This window comes from Ambystoma mexicanum, chromosome 2p, assembly GCF_040938575.1.
Source record: "Ambystoma mexicanum isolate Mex_15411 chromosome 2p, UKY_AmexF1_1, whole genome shotgun sequence".
NCBI classification, from domain to species: domain Eukaryota; kingdom Metazoa; phylum Chordata; class Amphibia; order Caudata; family Ambystomatidae; genus Ambystoma; species Ambystoma mexicanum.
The window spans coordinates 1,155,342,948-1,155,361,997 of record NC_090923.1 but is presented as its reverse complement, the minus strand read 5'-3'; the positions used below and the strand labels follow the sequence as shown (position 1 = coordinate 1,155,361,997).

At 44.4% G+C, this 19,050-nt stretch overlaps 1 protein-coding gene across 4 annotated transcripts in view; it reads right to left on the bottom strand.

Annotated features, from left to right (window-relative positions):
* Positions 1–19,050, bottom strand: part of CACNA1F (calcium voltage-gated channel subunit alpha1 F) — a 1,137,291-nt gene that overhangs the window by 167,761 nt on the left and 950,480 nt on the right. For all 4 annotated transcript variants that reach the window (XM_069645269.1, XM_069645268.1, XM_069645267.1 and 1 more), the window contains 2 exons: positions 17,934–18,025; positions 3,339–3,498 (listed from right to left, as the gene is read on the bottom strand). In XM_069645269.1, the coding sequence (XP_069501370.1) occupies positions 3,339–3,498; positions 17,934–18,025 (252 nt within the window). The remainder of the gene's footprint in view (positions 1–3,338; positions 3,499–17,933; positions 18,026–19,050) is intronic.

The window sequence follows — 19,050 nt, the reverse complement described above, 5'->3', positions numbered from 1 at the left end:
TACTCCTTTCCAATCTCCTCTACCACTACTAGTTTCTCCCACCTGGTGCTCGTCCACTGCTCTGATATTTTGTGTGTATTCATGGCCTTGCCTATCCCCTATCTTTGTTTTCTTGCCTCAATCTATAGACAAACTCAATCTAACTTTCTTCTTGCATTTCCTGTGCCTCTCTGTGCTCACTCTAGTTTCCGCTTGTTTTAACTTTTTGTCCCTACGCACTGGAATCTGCCGCCTCTGTCTGTTAGGTCTCCACTATCATTCTCTCTCTTTCGCTCAAGTTTTCGAGAACACTTTCTTTCTTCTTTGGCAAAAGGACTCTATGAATCTAATAGAAATATATACAAAAATACAAATTGGTTGTGTATTCTATTTTTGTCCACTAATGAATGACATCACAAGTCCGTGTCTTTTGAGCAGTTACACTGCATAGACGTGGCTTTAGCCGTATTCTTCGTTTAAGAACTTTTGTTGCAGACCTTCACTGTGGATGCTTATTAGCCATAAGACGCTAAACCAGTTTGACAACATTTGCATTCTATTAAAGGTCCTTCACGACTTGGGATACTGTTGCAGGTTTTGTCCCTTGTAGTTTGCAGGCCCCATTAAGTGAGATAGTTGGACCCTTCTTCGGAGCTGAACATGCAACTCATTAAATTATTTTTCTTTTGAATGGGTGTGCTTTTGGCATTCCTCCATTTAATCTGTAACTGTTTTGAACTGCATTGTATATTTTCTCCACTCCCCCGAAGAGAAGCGTTTTGACAGGCCCATCTACAAAAACACAAGCGGCTTGGCGATTTTGAGAAGTCACTAAACTTCCTAGCTGAGGCCAGGCTTAATAAGATTTGTGTTTGGGACATTGCTAAAGGAAACTCTAAGGTTGCCTTCAGTTAAAAAAAGCCCTATGATTTTCCAGCCCCTATGATTTTCCAACTCCTACTGACAGTGCTGGAACAATGTTCTCTAGACTGTAGTTAATCAAAATAGTCAATTGCACCCCAGGACTCTTACGGCAGCTCTCAGCAGTACTAGGCAGACAGGCCCTACAATTACAGCCGAAGGCAATCAATTTTCCCTGAACTTTGTCACTTGCCTTGGACATGTAGTGGGTCAGAGTAATCAAAAACTCTTGCAAGCAACTGTGGAGATCATGCCTGCCTGGCCTTCCCCCCGTTAACCCAGAAACCTCGGAACAGTATGGTGCTACAGACATTTTGAACCACACTGCACTTACTTTGAAGTGCCACCTACTGATCTACAGCATAAGCACCAACCCCTAAAACAGTTCAGCACTGTGGACATTTGATGGCCAGAAAAATGCTGATAACGTATGCAGTTTGTGCTGTAACATTGATGGATAACCCAGATCCATACTGACCATGTATGGTGCAAACTGCTCCTTCTGGAGTGAGGAAGGAACTATTGTGACACTGAGCAGGTTGAGTGGAGACAGACTTGAACATATAAAGTTTAAGGTACTGTGCAATGCTTATTTTCTCACCGGATGACTTTTCTTCAGTCAAAACCTACTTGTTAAACACCTCTTTGCCCCCTGCATTCTGCCTCTAAATCTGCAGCAAGTTCCACGCTTTTGTAAAGCTCGAGCAGGGGGGCATTACATTTTGGTTTTGGCCCCTACATTGTGGAATTCACTACCAGTATACTTGCAGGAGATTTCGGATCACTCGCGTGTTCTGAAGGCTCTCAAGACTTTGTGGTTTTGAGGAGGGGTTGTAATTCGTTTGCCTCTTTTTCTGCTTTTGGCACCTACATGCCATTTTGGCCTTGGTTGCACTCAATAAATCCTTATACATTACATTACATTTACATTACATTACATTACAAAGACCAACTGTGTCCTACTCCTTAAATCTATAACAAGGGACTGCAATTACCTATGTGTGCAACCTGAATGTTTGGCTGTCGTGTGGTCCTCCAAAAACTGCAACTCTACCTTTTTAGCACCACCATTGTGTAGCATGCAGAACAACTTCAGAAGTGTGCAAAATCTTCGGATGGAGCCAATGGCAATCCATTGCATTGGTTAATTTCATAACAAGGATACATAAGGGCATTGGCTCAACATCCTGCCTGTCCCATGTGTCACACAGAAATCTCAAACAAAGCACCTGTAATGGCCAGGACTCATTTTCAGGGTTCTATGTGATCATATCACCTTGCCAAACGTCGCCATGGCGGCGATTTATTTTCCTGCACACCTAAAAGTCTTCCCTGACATATTTTAGCACTGGTATTATTTACTATTATATACTCTACTCCTAGAATCTTGGTTGAAAGTGCTTGAAGGCTTGGCATGTCTTATCCCGTTGTGATCTATGTGTCCAATTTCCAATGTTAATATAGCTCTTTCCAATTGACTGAGTTGAGTGCGCAAAAGGGCCCAAAGCTTTCATGGGTCTAAGACAGGTATTGGGTCTATTTGAGCATTAATACATTTGTGTTCGTTTAGGGATGCAAGTAAACGTGTATTTGATTTGCTTGTGGCCCATAGAGAAATGTATTTGATTTAGCCTAAAAAATGTATTTTGCAACAACCTTGAAAGGGCCCTAATTACTTGTCCTTTTTGCATAGTTAAACAGTTTGTATGAGTTTATATTCAATATGAACACATGTTTTTTGGAGCCACCCAGGCATCCAACTACAAATGTGTTTGTTTGGTCTGAAAGGAATACTCTGGAGTTAGTGGGACCTCCACTGAAGGCAAATCCTTAACAGGGAGGCCAGGATTTTCACAGTAAATTCTCTTTAGTTCCAGAAGACATTTTGTGGCGTGTGCGCAGAGTCTTTACAAGCCTCTTCACAGACTGAGATTCTGTGTGCACGAAAACTCTGTGTGTTCACACCAGTATCTATTGACGAGGGGTACACAAAGGAGGCGTGATACTTCATCTTATCACGCTAAATTCTGAGGGATGAGCAGTAAATAAACTTGTATAAGGTCTTTGTTTTTGTGACTTGTGAAAGCTGTACAATAATAACTAGAATGATATTACGACTTGGAACCGTCTAACAGGTCCAAAACCTTTTATATTTAAATAAATATCCTAAGGTTGGTCGATATATGGTTTTGGAATATGTGCTGGTCGTGACCAAGTTTTAAAGCAGGAACTCGGCCTGAGTATCTGGAGCCTAGGCCAATGTTACCATGCTAGGACAAGATAACTGCTAAGTTCTGTTTAGTGAGTGAGACACTAGACAGTGAGGATTAGTCGGTGAGGTTTACTTCCGCCCCCTCCTGGGCAGTGTAACATGAGTCAGTGAGGCATTGGGCACCTCTTGCATGGTGATGACCTAAGAGCCTAGTAACCATTCTCACCAGAAAGGCGCAGAGCATGAAGAAGCTGATGAAGTAGACAATGGCAAAGTTACTTCCACAGGTGAACTCTTCGCCCGGTCCGAAGTCTGACTCAGGGTCACATCGCTTCCCAGGCAGGCTCGCCAGCATGATCTCCTGCCAGGCTTCACCGGTGGCACACCTTGGGGAGAAACACATGATGAGAGTTGAAGCGTCAAGTACCATTATCCTAAACAACTGGCATGTGCAACATGAATCCCTTACTCAGCTGACCTTTCACAATTTAAAAAATCATCACATTTTCATATAGCTGTTGATACCAGGTGCCTCCATTTTCTAACTGCTGTGATCATAGATGTCATATTTACACAACTCAATGGCGCTCAATTATCTTCTTCAGAAGCATAAAAGATTGGGTTTGCCTGTCAGAATCAGACTGCAGATTGCACACAGATCCCTCAAGTGAGCACTTAACCTGCTTGTCTGAAACCCTGTATCTTCCCTTTGGAAGCCCAGCTCCAAGCCCTTGAACACTAAGCACACTCCCCTCCCCAGAAGATCAAGCACCCCCACCTGAAAGCACAGCACCTTCACCCTGAACATCTAGTAACGTCACTCTAAACCCTCAGCAACCGCATCATCCACAGGACCTCCACCTGGGGTTTGCCAGTGGCACGTCTGGGGGTGCACCTAATGAGGTTCTGTTACATTCAGCTTTTTCACTCAAAACACCAGAGCATGTTCCTGATCAGTCTTGAGATATCCACCCACTCTCACATCACCAATCCGATCCTGCATGTGCCGTGGAAGTCCTCCAATGTTCTCAATGCCTCTGAATAGCTGCTAGAGGTGAGAGAGCCTGTCACTGAATATGCTTCCAACCAATGCCCCATTGTTCTGGCTGTTCACCCTAAAGGATAGCCTATCTCACTAGACCTTGGCTGGTTGACGCTGGTGGTGGCTGCACTTATCCGCTTAAGCGTTTCAACCATCGGTTCATGCCCTTGCAAAATACTACTCACCTACAATGACATTGTTATACTTCCACTAGCTTGCTAAAAGGGGGTTCTGCTAGTGCAACGGCTTGCCAACAGCTGTGGGTAACTAACACAACCTATATTGTTCCCAATACTCACTTTTGCAGTTTGACTTTTAAATAGTCCTGTCATAGTAGTATATTCTATTGCCCTGGTTAGTGCGCCATGTGCAGCCAGGTTGTGCTTACTATAAATCAAATAAAAGTAAGGTGCATCTGTCAGCAGCGTTCAAATCAGCGAAATAGGTATTTTAATTACAAAGAAGAATGGTGCGCTAACAAAGTAAAAATAAAAGTCTGCCATCAGGTATGGAATATCACCAACTGAAAATAAACAATTCTTAGAAAGCCCATGTTTGTCTTGTGCCAACCATTGCTCGTTTCTTCTGCGCTTTCTCTAGGCGGTTTATTTGGTATCAATCGTTTACTGCAAGTACAAAAATACTGAATGCGAAAATGCCTCTGGTCTGTTTCCGAATTTCAGCGCAGTTTTATGTGGGGGTGGGTAAGGTTAATCAATTATCTAAGGGGAATAATGGAGGGAACTGCAGTGTTGAGGGGATCTCCCCGGCATATAACTGCGCCAATCAATGAAAAGAAAATACAATATTTTGGCATTCAGTATTTTTTAGTCTCAGTGATCACACAGATCCGTATAATCAGTAGAAGACCATCAAAATAACTAAAACAAAAATGAACATCACTTATTGTTATTTCATGTTGTGACAAAACTTCAATAGGACTATTTAAAACCGGATGCATAGAATATTATTTGTCAAAGCGAAAGATCACCAAAGTACATTATGAGAAATATTTTTTTTAATGTCCAATCTCACAATGATGAAGAATAGCTGCGCTCCGTAGCACCTAGAAGTTTATGTCCTCATGTCAATTGCTACAAAGACAAAACTAATGAAAAACTTCTTAAGAATCGCAAGCTTGTCAAACAAATAAAGCATTAACATTCATTTGGAACTATGGGGCCTATTTTGTAGTGAGTGAAGTGGAAAATGAAAGCGTAAAATTGCTTTATGCTTTAATTTTCACATTGGCCTATTTTCCTGCCGTCCTGAGGCATATGGGGGCAGCAAAGCAGAGAATGCATCTCCTCTTTGAGATAACATCTCCGTTTTGAGATAGCATTTCCTCTTTGAGATAACATCTTGCCTTTTAGATAGCATCTTCCCTTTGAGATAACATGCCTGCTTTGAGATAACATCTCCGCTTTGAGATAACATCTCCGCTTTGAGATAGCATCTCCACTTTTAGATAACATCTCCGCTTTGAGATAGCATCTCCTCTTTGAGATAGCATCTCTGCTTTGAGATAACATCTCCGCTTTGACATAGCAGTTCCTCTTTGACATAGCATCTCCACTTTGAGATAGCATCTCCGCTTTGAGATAACATCTCCGCTTTGAGATAGCATCTCCACTTTGAGATAACATCTCTGCTTTGAGATAGCATCTCCACTTTGAGATAGCATCTCCTCTTTAAGATAGCATCTCTACTTTGAGATAACATCTCCACATTGAGATAGCATCTCCTCTTTGAGATAGCATCTCCACTTTGAAAAAGCATCTCTGCTTTGATATAGCATCTCTGCTTTGAGATAGCATCTCCTCTTTGAGATAGCATCTCGGCTTTGACACAGCTGACATAGCATCTCCTCTTTGAGATAGCATCTCCACTTTTAGATAACATCTCCGCTTTGAGATAGCATCTCCGCTTTGAGATAGCATCTCTGCTTTGAGATAACATCTCCGCTTTGACATAGCAGTTCCTCTTTGACATAGCATCTCCACTTTGAGATAGCATCTCCGCTTTGAGATAACATCTCCGCTTTGAGATAGCATCTCCACTTTGAGATAACATCTCTGCTTTGAGATAGCATCTCCACTTTGAGATAGCATCTCCTCTTTAAGATAGCCTCTCTACTTTGAGATAACATCTCCACATTGAGATAGCATCTCCTCTTTGAGATAGCATCTCCACTTTGAAAAAGCATCTCTGCTTTGATATAGCATCTCTGCTTTGAGATAGCATCTCCTCTTTGAGATAGCATCTCGGCTTTGACACAGCTGACATAGCATCTCCTCTTTGAGATAGCATCTCCACTTTGAAAAAGCATCTCTGCTTTGATATAGCATCTCTGCTTTGAAATAGCATCTCCTCTTTGAAATAGCATCTCCTCTTTGAGATAGCATCTCTGCTTTGAGATAGCATGTCCTCTTTGCTTTCTCCCCCATCTCAGGTGAGCACTTAGTTTTAAGCCTGCAGTATATTTTCATGCAGGTGTAAAATGAATGGTTTCCAATGGAATACGCCTCACATTATCACCTATTAGTAAGCAGGCAGATTCCATCAGATTGCATTATTAAAAAACACCTGCAAAGCGTATTTTCAGGCAGTGTTTTATTTCTCTTAGAGTGGAGCACAAAAGTGAAGAGTAAAGGTGATGCTGCCTTGTTTTTACTCTTCACAATTACAGTTCACTTTCGGAATGTTTAAATTGCATGAAGGTGACCAGGAATACGTAAGTGCAAGCGTTGGTGGTCCCCTGCATGCAATTAGCATATGTTTTAAGATGACCCCCCGTTGGAGCTCAATTTTTAGCTCTTTGTAAATTACGTGCAGGGGACCTGTTACACTTGTGCATACGTAGGTCTCCTCCACCTACATTTCAACGTGTATACAGTAGATTGCAAACGTGGAGAGTAAAAAAAGTGTAATTCTTGCTATTAGGCCACCCTTTTCCATACCGCCACGCAAAATGAGTAAACTATCATGTACTCATGGCAGGCAGTGTTTACTACGGAATCCGCCTGACCTTTGCTGGTGTAAAAAGTAGGCGGATTCCACAGGAATTTATAGCATTCGCGCCAGCATGAAAATGCAAGGCGGAGTGGAAGGGAAAGGCAGAATCGTAATTTACAATCCGTGCCTCCACTCCACCATGCAAATGGTTGAAAATGAAATTATGCAGGACTTATATGCATTCAATTTACGTTACGACTCAACGAAAATGAGCACCTATGTGTCCCTTTTATGGTCCACAATTTCTGTACACTTCATGAAGGACTAGTAGAAAATATCATTTCTGTGATCGTAGTACTAGAACATTTGCAAAGAAGGGAATATTAATATTGCTTCTACCTTGAAATTTCACATAATCCAACAGTCAGGGACGTCATTTCACCAACATGCCTGGGCTAGCGAAAGGGACATCACATGACCTTTGACCACTGATGACATCACAGGAAGTGATGTCATTTGACCCCACCCCTAGGTGACATCACGGGAACAACCTTTCAACCCTTGACAAAAGAGAAAGTGGCATCACATAGCATTGTTCCTCAGTACACTAAGAAAAGATATGGTAACGATATCACTGTAATATGTTATACATTTCGTACAAGAATGGATCACCATAGCGTTAATATCAGTGTTTATAGGACCATGCTATGAAATTATTGTGAATGTAAGCAGACGTCCAACACAACAACATGGACTATTGTACATCACTCAGGCTAACCTGTAAACAGACAGAGCATCTCGAAGAGGTTTAAACCCCAAAGTGCAGCCATCCAGTGCCTGCCAAGTGCATGGCCACAGACTGGAAACAGCAACTGACCAACACGAGTCCAACCAGAAAAAAACATGGTCTGGCAGACATCACCTTTCTGTTTTGCTTATTTGGTAAGTAACCCCCAGTTAGTTTTGTTAGATGGGAGCTAGAGGGGAAGGATGTGTTGTACGTCATAGTAATTGCAGTTTTTTAAAAATGTTTAGATGTAATTAGCAGCAGCAGCTCCATGACATCACCCCTAGAAAAGGCCCATTTTATTATTTTCTTTGGTCCTTTATATCTGGTTTAATACCAGCCTCCTCCAGCTTCCAAGCATTGGAAAACTGAACCCATGTTGCACTGCACCCTCTTGTTCCCAAAGCAAGTGTGTTGCCCCTGAGCTATCCTTTCAAATATATATTGTTTTGCTTGAGGGAGGCAACAGATGGTTTACTTCAAAGGCGGGGGGCAAGTTCATGCAAATTAATTATCTCACTGTGCGTCTTTCTACAGTGTGCCTGTGCTGCAGCTCTGGCAGATCTGGGTCAGGTCACACAGTGCCCAGGCAGGATTGATGGCAGAAGCCACTGGGGCACATCCCTCTCATCATAGGCCCAGTCGCTCACTGGATGTGCAAAGCAGACAACGAGAAACACTGATGAGATTTGCGTTCATGCTGTGCTGTCACTGAGTACTCCAGGCTGCTCTTACCCATTCCCAGCTAGCTAGACCAAGCCCCCATACCCTACCTGTTGCTACAGTACTGGGTATGAGCTGCACAGACAGTCCCTCCTCAGAACCCAACCATTCAGGCATGCTTCACTAATGGATTGCCAACCTGTAAGTGATGGCGGCTTCATGGTATTTCCTGCATCTCTGTTATTTCTCCAGCTAAAGGGATAGAGATTCAAGGTGAAAAAGGCGGGGGAACCTTTAGCTGCATTTACAACCACCTTTGTCCAGTGGCCCAGGAGTAGCAAGGACAAGTCTAGGGGTAGCAGAGGGTGTCGGGGGGTGGGGGCGTTATGGGTAGCGGTTGCTACCCCTGGCAACCCCCAAATGACGTCCTGCCAACAGTCAACATGGAAAAAAAGGAGTAGAAAATAACATCACATTATCTAATTCGTTAGTTGTCAAGATACATGTGTTGATGGCACTTTGTATTTATAAATGAATTATTATCCGTCTCGTTATTGCATTTTCTAACTATGTGGGGTATTGTTTGGCACAATTATTATCAAACTCATTACTGCATTTTATCACCATATAATTGCTGTACTGAATAATTAATCAGTCTTGCACTGTATTCCAAAAGTTCTTGTTGCAGCCATTTTGTGACTCGGTTAGAATTGCTTAATACTACCGCTGAGAGCCAGTAGTACACTGGCTTATGCCAAAACAAACCCTTCTTTTCCCACTGTCTTCTGATGTGTTTTTCTCCCAATGGACTGCCAGTGGATAATTCAAGTATCCACTTTTTATGGGTTTGAAATGGTTGCCTAGTGTGTCTTTTAATGGTCTTATTGTATGTTGGATGTAGATTAGATCACAAATGTAAATTATCATGTGCACTGAAAATGATTTGCAAAAATGTAGGACATGGTGGATAGTGTGGGCCTGATTCACAGAGCGTTTTCCAAAGGAAGTTTCCCATTGGAGCATCCGTGCTTTTATGCAGATCATCTGAGAACTACTTCCTTTGAAGCCCCCTAGGCCTGAATCAAGTAAAAGTAGATGCCAGTGAATTTTATGTAAGTAGCTTCAAGACTGAGGGCCTTGTTACAAATTGCACTTTAAATACCTCCGTTTGCAAGGCATAGAGTGCATAGAAATGTCTGCATGAAGTAAATAGGGGTTATTTGCAAACTGCAATTAGGTAGTATTTAAAAAAAATTGGTATTTAAAATACCATTTGACAAGGTCAGTCATCCGAACTTGTCAAGAGGAGAGTACAACCCTTCTTTTTATGGGGTGGGAGGACTAAGGGGGGGGGTGATGACAGTTCAGCAAGTTCCAATTCCTGTCCTCGCCCCAGTGCCGGTTTGTTTCTGAGCAGTCCACCTTTGTCTCTTCCCATACGTCCTAGTCAAGATGCTTGTCCGTGTCTTTGTCTTTCTCTAGTGACAAACCACCAAAACGGGAAACCAGCAAGCAGCATTTTAAAAATGTATTGAGCATTTGTTAGGCGCCTATATAACAAAATGGTGTTTCCAGGTGCCACAAAGCAGAGTCAGGGACGGAGGGGGAACAAGGGGAGTAATAATAATAACAAAATAGTAATATACAATCGTGGTCCTACTAGGCCTTGTGACATTCGGATGTGTAAGTGCAGTGGAGAGAAGTGCAGGAGGTAGGGAAGGGAGGGCCGGGAGGGGGCAAGGAGAGGGCAAGTGCTGGTGAGACTCCACAAGGAAAGTTCTGAGGGGCACCAGGGGAGAAGGCCGCTGGCTAAGTGCGAGGGCGGAAGAATCCCATGGGTGGGTTGCAAACCGCCAAGTAGGGGGCCCACAAGGGCAGTGCTAGGGGGAGAAGGGTGCTGGTGTCAAATGGGCAGAGGCCAGGTCCAGGCCGCCAGTCTCAGCGGCAGTGGGGTTATTATCAGGGAAGGGATAGAGGGAAAGAGGTAGAGAAAAGCAGAGTTTTGAGGAGTTTCCGGAACGTAAGGAGGTCCGGCTCAAGTCTGAGAGGGGCAGGGAGGCAGTTCCAGAGAGAGGCACCAGCCGAAGAGAGAATCCTTCCCCCCACTCTCTGCTTGGAGAAGCATTTGACAAGCAGTGAGTTGCAGTTAGAGGAGCGGAGGGCTCTAGCAAGGATGTATTTTGGGAGAGAGAGTTGAAGATAGCATGGTCCAGGCCCCAAAAAGCCTTGTGGATGTTGCAGAGGTTCTTGAATTTGATGCTTGTGGCCACCAGGAGCCAGTGGAGAGATTTTATGGCTGGAGAGGCAAAGGAGGAGTCTTGCGGCCCTATTCTGGATTAGCTGAAGGCGGCATAGGGAGGAAAGTGGGAGATTGAGGAAGAGGCTGTTGGAGTAGTCCAGCCTGGCGAGGAGCAGAGCTCTGGAGACATTGAGCTTCTGGGGAAAGGTGAGAAAAGGGGAAATGCCTCGAAGGAGATGAAGCTGGAAGTGGGCCTTCTTGGCAAGGTCCAAGATGTGAGGGGTGAAGGAGATAGAGGAATAGAAGATAACCCCTAGGTTTTGGGCCTCACAGGACGGTGAGGGTAGAGGGCTGAAGCAGGGCCATCAGACGGTAGGAGGGAAACAGGGTGCCGGTGTCCTGATAAGAAAGATTTCAGTCTTACTGGCATTAAGACAGAGGTTGCTAGCTGCATGCCATGTCTGGATAGCGGTCAGGTAATCAGGGATGAGAGAAGAGGAAGAGGAGGAGGTAGTGTAGGGAAGTTTGAAGGAAAGCTGTGTGTCATCAGAATAACACTGGAAATGAGGAGAGAAGGAGGGGATCAGGTGAGCAAAAGGGGCACGATAGATATTGAAGAGTCATGGCAATAGGATGGAGCCGCAGGTAGAGAGTGAAGAGGTGGAGGAGAAAGGGCCCAGCTGCAACTGAGAAGGGCGGTTAGTGAGGCAGGAGGTCAAGCCAATCCAGTGCCCGGGCTGTGATGCCAAGTGTATCACAGAGCCGTTTTATGAGGATAGAATGGTTGACCGTATCAAAAGCAGAGGAGAGATCGAGGCGGATGAGAACAGCAGGAGAGTTAGAGTCAAGATTTGTGAGCATGTCTTCACGGGTGCGCAGGAGAGCAGTTTCTGTGCCTCTGGATGCCCGGAATCCGGATTGATGGTCATGGAGACAACCCACAGGTTCAGTATGAAGGATCAATTGGGGGAGGACAACTTCTCCAAGAGTTTAGCCGGGAAGGGGGTGGTAAAGATAGGGCAGTAGTAAGCGAGACAGGAAGGGTCAGCAAACCGCTTTTTTAGGAGAGGGTGCACAAGGGAGTGCTTGAGGGATTGAGGGAAAGAGCCAGTGGAAAAGCAATGGTTACAGAAATCAGAAAGAGCTGCAGCGAGAGAGGAGATGTTGTCCTTAATGGTTGAAGAAGAGCAGGGGGCACCTGTTTGGATGAGACCTTCATAGATCGCACAATTTTAGAGACTGCATCAGGTGTTATAGGCAGGAGGGCGAAGAGTGCGAGTGGTGGAGGGAGGGAGGCCAAGGCAGGCAGGAGAGCAGGAGCAGGAGTGGAAGTGAGGGTGCTGGAGAGTGAGGACATGATGTCCTGAGTTGTAGATGTGAAATGGGAGGCCAGGGCAGTGCAGAGAGCCTGGGAAGGAAGGAGAGAAGTGGAGACAGCATGTGGATTGGCGAGTTCCTTGCAGATTTTTAAAAGTTCAGCCGTGTTGTTGGAGGCTCCAGAGATGCAGGCTTGGATGTGGACCCTCTTATTGGAGCGGATACGATAGTGCCTTTGGAGCAGGCGACAGGCCAGTTTGCCAGAGGATGAACCTGAGATCTGCCACTTCTGTTCAGCAATTCTGCACTTACGTTTCATGTTTGCTAGATCGGTGTCATACCAGCCATTACAGGCTTCAGGCGGATACTCATGACAGGGGCAAGAATGTCAAGGGTGTTGGAGATGGAGAGGTGAAGGTTAGCAAGGACAGAGTCAGAGGGAGAGTCAGATGCAAGAGTGGAAGTGGGATAAATATAAGTTCATTTTGACAACTATTCAATAAACAGGGCGTTTTACGGCCTGCAACCCGAGGGAGCAAAAAAACGATCCCAAGTGAGAAAAACACAGATTTATATTTATATTCATGTGCTAGTCCTAACAAAGGATATGAGAATCATATTTGAATTACCCTGAAGATGACTTTTATGGGTCGAAACATGTGTTTGCTGCAAATGTTCATTACAAGATGATTCAAATACATATACAAGAGAAGACATATTCTTTTTGATCTTGATAATTGACGCATATAACAAATTAATAATTTTGAGTCTGTAGCGTGGGCAATAAGTGACCCAAAACCCTTTTTGATTTTCTCTGGTAGCATCGGGTCCATGTTACCACGTGTCTCCTTTGCCGGAGCTATTTGATCAAGCTGACTTGAAGGCAGTTTAGCTCTAACCTTGTAATGGTCCCTCTCTTTGTACAAGGGAGTAGTAGCGTGGAATGAGGGGTAGTAATTTGGAGGGAGAAGTAGTGTGTAGGAGTGAGTAGTAGATTTGTGGGAGGAGTAGTAGTGTGGAGGGAGAAGTAGTTGAGTGTAGAGACGAGAAGTAGTGAGGAAGGACAAGCAGTAATAGAGTGGAGGAGGGAGTAGTGATGGGGAGAGAGCAGGAGTGTGGAGGAGACAGTTGTAGTAAAGAGTAGGAAGGAGTAACATGAATGACTGGAGGTAAGGCTTCAAAGGTACAAGAGACAGAAGAGGGGTAGAGTAGAGGTGGGTGGACTGGGAGAAAGAGTGTAGAAGAGAGCCGTGGAGCGGGAGAAACTAAGCATGAGTGTAAAAGGCTAAATCAAGCAGGGTGTCTGCAAGCTACAATCCCATATCCCCTTAGACAATAACAACTTGGTAACATAGGCAAAGGTAGGAAGTCCCTGAGGGAGTTTAGTGAGATAAGGCCACAAGCTTTAGGATGCAATCACAGATCATTTAGATGATAAGTACTAAGGGTGAAAGAATTTTATTTTGGTCTATTTTATTGTTTAAAGCAAGACCTAGCTATAGAGCAGCGGAGGGCTGTACACGGTGTCGGTAGCCAGCGTAGGGCTGGCCTCTTAACAATAGCGCAGTACTGTGAGTTACAGTCTGTGCGTTAGTCTGGACACCCATTGAGATTAGTCCTGGGTCAGGTGTTGCGTAATCAGAGAATTGTGGGGGCATTGCAAGCCGATACCGGGATCGAGTTCCTAAGGTTGAGTGTGTGACAAGAGAAGGATTGTTCTCTGGTCCTCTCTTTGCCTCCTCTCTCGTTGTGATTCAAGATGGTTGGTTGATTTTCTGTGCAAGGAATGTGTGCTACCAGAACGACGGAGCTTCGCCACCAGGCACGCTGATGTGCTACTCGTGACGGCTATGTAAATGATACATGCTGTCTTGAACAGTAACCTGGCTTTGAGAGGAAGCCAATTTGGTTCGAGTAGGACTGGAGTGACTCGATCAAATTTCCGTCTACCTGTAATAAGATGAATAAGCGTGGTGGACTGCTTTTATGGGAGCCAACTGCGTGACTGGGAGCTCCGTCAGGAGGGCATTTCCCCCATCAATGTGCAAGACCATAATGGCCTGCACTACGGTCCCAAAGTACTGCAGTGGGATGTGTTTCTGAAGGAACAGCCTGTGTCAATGGTGAAGCCTAAGGATTTTGCTGAATTTCAGCGTTGCGGATCGAATCATTCTAGATGCACATCATTGAGCCACTATGGGACAATGTGTTGTTTAGTGGGGTGACTGATGAGGACGAATTTGGTCTTTGATGGAATAAGTTTGAGGTAGGCAGTCGACATCAAGGACTGGATGAAGGCTAGGTAATTGAGGAGGTGACTGATGTCCTGTGGGATTATCACTCTCGTGTATAACTGATTATCGTCTGCGTATTGATGGATAGCTATATTGGGATATTTGAGGAATGTACCCAGAGGCTCCATGAGGCTCCATGTAAAGGTTAAACAGGATTAGTGAGGATGGAACCTTGGGTGGCACCGCAGGAGACTGGGAGTCGGTTAGAATGAAATGTGTTCATCTGGACTGCCTCATGTCTGCCCAAGAGGTAGGAGATAAACCTATTCATGACAGTGCCAGAGAATCCCTTCTTGTTGGCAAGGAGGGTGGAGGAGGATTCGCTGGTCGGTGGTGTTGAATGCAGCTGAGAGGTCAACGAGGAAAAAGAGGCATGAGCCGCTCTTATCCATGATTTGGAGGGCATCCTCTACCACTGGCATGGTGGCTGTCTCCACGCTATACTTGGAGCAGTCATTATTTACCAATGGGGCTAAGGACACCTTGGTTTGGGGTCGAGGTGCTATCAGATGAGGGAGAGTGGGACAGCCATAGGGCCCACTGAAAGTTCAATTAAAAACCTTTGAACTGTCCTTGAGCCCTTCAGTGTTTTTGACCCATCTGTGACAACCACTTGTTTTTACCATTGCTATCATACCTGTAATGAGGCAACGACTGATTTCTGGCACCATATTGAGTGATAAATTGCACTGCAATCTTCCTTCTTTCTTTTTCAGTATGCTTGAGTTCTAACAATTTATCATGTGTAGTGTTAAAGCTTCAGTCACAGCATTATTTAATATTGTTTCATTGCACACGTTATTGTTGGATAGGAAAAATATGTCCTCACAATGCACCCTGGCTGTCTTTTGATCAGGTAAATGGCATTAACTAGTTCCTGTTTTTAATATAATAACCCTAAATGTGTGTTAGAATAAACTACAGCTGACAATGTTCATTTTTGTTTTAAGTTATTATGCTGATCTCTTCAATCAGTTTACTGAGCTTGCGAGCTGCAGCTGATGAGTGCAAGATGGAACAGAGCAGAATATACCCCACGGGTGCAGGGTAAAGAGGTTTTTGTGGGCGAAAGGTTGCTAGAGACGATATAGGTCCCAAAGCAAAAACCCCTTTGAGTGCGCTACGGAACATACCAGTGCGCCATGGCTGCACTGATGTAAGTCTGAAATGGCGATGTAATTATTATGCAACTCCCCTAATTTATGGACAGTGGCGCCCCACCTGGCCTCAAAGACTAGTATCAGGTGGAGACCTAAACCCACCCAACTCTCTTACGACGAGCTACAGCGCTATGGTGTACTTGATGCAAGCACTCAGAAGGTAGGCAATTGGAGTTAGAGCACATGGTGGCACCAGCATCTCCTGACAAGAGAAAGATCATTTCTTGCAACTGCCATGGCTAAGGACTCAATGGACAATTCGAAACCAAGTGGTGAGGTTCCAGGGTCTGTATGACAACAACAGAAACCAAAGGGGATACGGTTTAACTGAGGTCAACAAAGAATAGCTCAATACAAATGAATAAAGAAGGCTTCTCTACAGGACCATGGTCCTTGGTCCTGAGTCCTTCCCTCTTTCCCTTAGGCATGGCCGTCCTTGAAGGAACCAAAAAGTAAAATCAAAGTCTCTGGGATTTTAAGTTCCTGCACTTCTTATTGGCAGTAGTTGTTGATGACTTCATTTCCGTTCATGTCAGGTTATTTCACCTTGCCTCCAGGAAATACTGACACAACCACCCCAGTCAACTTGGGTTGTCTAGATGTGGGTCAGGCATCAGGTTCTTTGAGTTCCTTTACAGCATCACAGTAGACTCTTGGGTTGTTGAGCGTTACGCTTGGGCAGGATACCAAAGACCTTCTTGGGGATTACTCTCCCAGCTAGCTAAAAGCCTCCCCAGTGACTTGGGGTTTAGCCAGCATTCTCCTTCCTTACTTTTCTCTCTGCTTAATCTCACATTTTTGTCCTCAGCAAACTTTGCCATCTTCTCCTCTGTCTCTTTTTCCTTCATCCTTTGCTCCTTGACTTCTTGCAACACTGTTATTGTTCTACTCCTCTATCTACTAGGGTTGTCCCTCCTCGAAGTTCTTCCTCTTCATCTATGTTACCTCCTCTCCTCATTTCACTGATGTACTTCGAGGATAGCGAAAGGGCAACATGCTGGTCTTGGAAGCAAGACCACACAGAGCAACAGAGGTTCAAAACCCAGATCTGTGCTTAGAAACCGAACTCAGGTATTAAGCACCTTATAAAAAAACAATTCAATTAAACGTCCTACTTCTCCTCTTTACCTCTGACATTTCCTCTCCTCCTCCCCGTTATAGATACCTATTCTCTTCCTTATTGCTGCTACTCTTCATCTCTGTTGCCTCCTCTCCTCTTTGCAAACAGCCACGTGAATGTCACTGGCTGCTTTCCAAACTTGATCAAACCATGTTTCAGCATGTGTTTTCCTGAACTCCGAGAAGGGTGGCGGGGGGTGAATCGCGAGAGTTTGGCCCAGCACGACCGTAACAGCCATCTTGGATGACAAATATATATACCATGTTTCATGCGGCCAGTGTCACATTAATTATTTATGATGTTCCATATATTTTCAGGGGGGTTCTGAATTAAATGGTGCCATAAACCCTTAATAACTTGCATAGGGGTCATCTTCCCTACAAAGAAAGGGGTTCTTAGAGGTCAGAGAAAGGGTCATGAAAGTGGGTTCTGTATTCTGCAGAGCAGTGCTTAGTATGTTAAGTAAACCCTGTGTGAAGCCCTGGCGAGAATAAGCCTGGGGTCTTAAAGTTAAATAGGATGGACATATGGGTTTATTTTACCATTATATTCTATGTTTTGATTCATGGCTTTTTAGGTAATCACCTTTAGGGGCATCTGGCTTTCCTCCCCAGATGTACAGGCTTCGGATGTATGGGAGATATCAGGCGGTAGGTGGGGACTAATAGACTTAAGGCTAGTGATGCGCAGGGGAGCTTGGGGCAACCTGCATGCACCTCCTCCAGGCGTTAGATCTCTTAGTCTGAGTAGGTTGGGGCATTCAGTCCCCAAGGTCACACCAGTCCCATCACCCAGGCTCTGACATGGGACTTGATACACACTAATAGTGGATGGACTTGCAGGACATACTCCAACTGAGATATTAAATGAAACCCCATAACAAGCCCTGATACAGCCTAGGACTTAATTGCCACCATTAATATGGGGTTGCTTCCCTAGTGAAAACCATTTTTTGTACCTCTAATATTGGACAACATCTTAGCAGCTGGTGAAAGCACATGCACTCTTCAAAGCAGTCTTTTAATCATACTAGCATGGCTGCAGCCCTTTTTAAACCTAAGCCAAATTCTAGTGATCTTCTTGACTGTGTGTCAAATTATTTCCATGTACAGGTGTCTGTGTGTGCCTATAAACTGTGAAGTAGCTATCCGCCGGGCAGGCGGGGTAAAATGGATGAGTGGTATTACCAATTTCCAACGGAATGCTTATGCCTCTGCCAGAACAACATAGAACGGTGAGGGTACCTGAAGAGAAGCAGCACGGCCTGCGGAAAGGTCTGGAAGTTATTGTTCCGGCTGATCTGCATTCCGTCATTCATGGCAATCTTGCCAAATGTCTGGAGAAGAAGAGGTAACATCAAATGGACAGCAGAGTTAATGGAACTGAACAACAATTCTACATCAGCAGTCACAGCAAATAGAAACATCACAAAACACTTTCTAGAGACACGCAACTCCGTAGGCAAGCACACAGCACAAAGGTCTGCACAGGGACACACAACTCTTGACATCAATGTGCAATAAAGATTGTCGGAGGCTTTACAATGTAGACACAGGGGAAAATACGAGTATGCAACACAGAACTGGCTACCACGTTATGCGTTCTTACTAGATGCTAAGTACTTTCAAGTCTGCACTTTTTGATTCACAACTCAAAGCAGAGAATTTGCAACACAAAAACTCAATGATTGTAGAAAGCAATGCAAAAAGCCTCAAGGTGTTAGAATGCAACACAAAAGCATGTCTTTGGACAGGCAGCTTAAGACCACAGATGGGAATATAAAAAATACTGTCTGGTGGTGCAAAACTGTGTGTGTGAAAACAAACATTAACATTTGTCACGGAAGGCACTGGCAGGACTTCACGATGCAGTCCACAGGCAAGGCTTGTATCCCTTTTCAGGCTTGGCTGAAGGTGGCACATCACCCGGATGCCTGGCGTACCAAAAAGGAAGAGAGCGTCTGAAGGGCTTGATCGAGAGGTGGCATCTTCAGGAGCATTCCTACCGAGGCTGAGTGGAAACAATGTGCAGAAGGAGCAGCATGTAAATCTTACTCCTCGTCCTATATGTGGATGTCGTCAATTTAGATGAAGACTGGAAATAGCGATTCACTGCCTTTCTATCTGATTTTAGTTTGCGGGAATTCCAGAAGTTGTATGCATGTGTTCTTTTCATTTTTCTTATTTGTGTGTTCTAAGTCCTTTCGGTTGCTTTTTGAGTGCCATCAGGTGCTTTGCCAATAGATATACCAAGCCTAATTAAGCCCAGATTGTCTGAGAACCGAGGGTTTGGGCACAGAACATAAACTTTGGTCTTAATACACGTAACTCGGGATACCAGCATGCAATACAAATGTCTGTC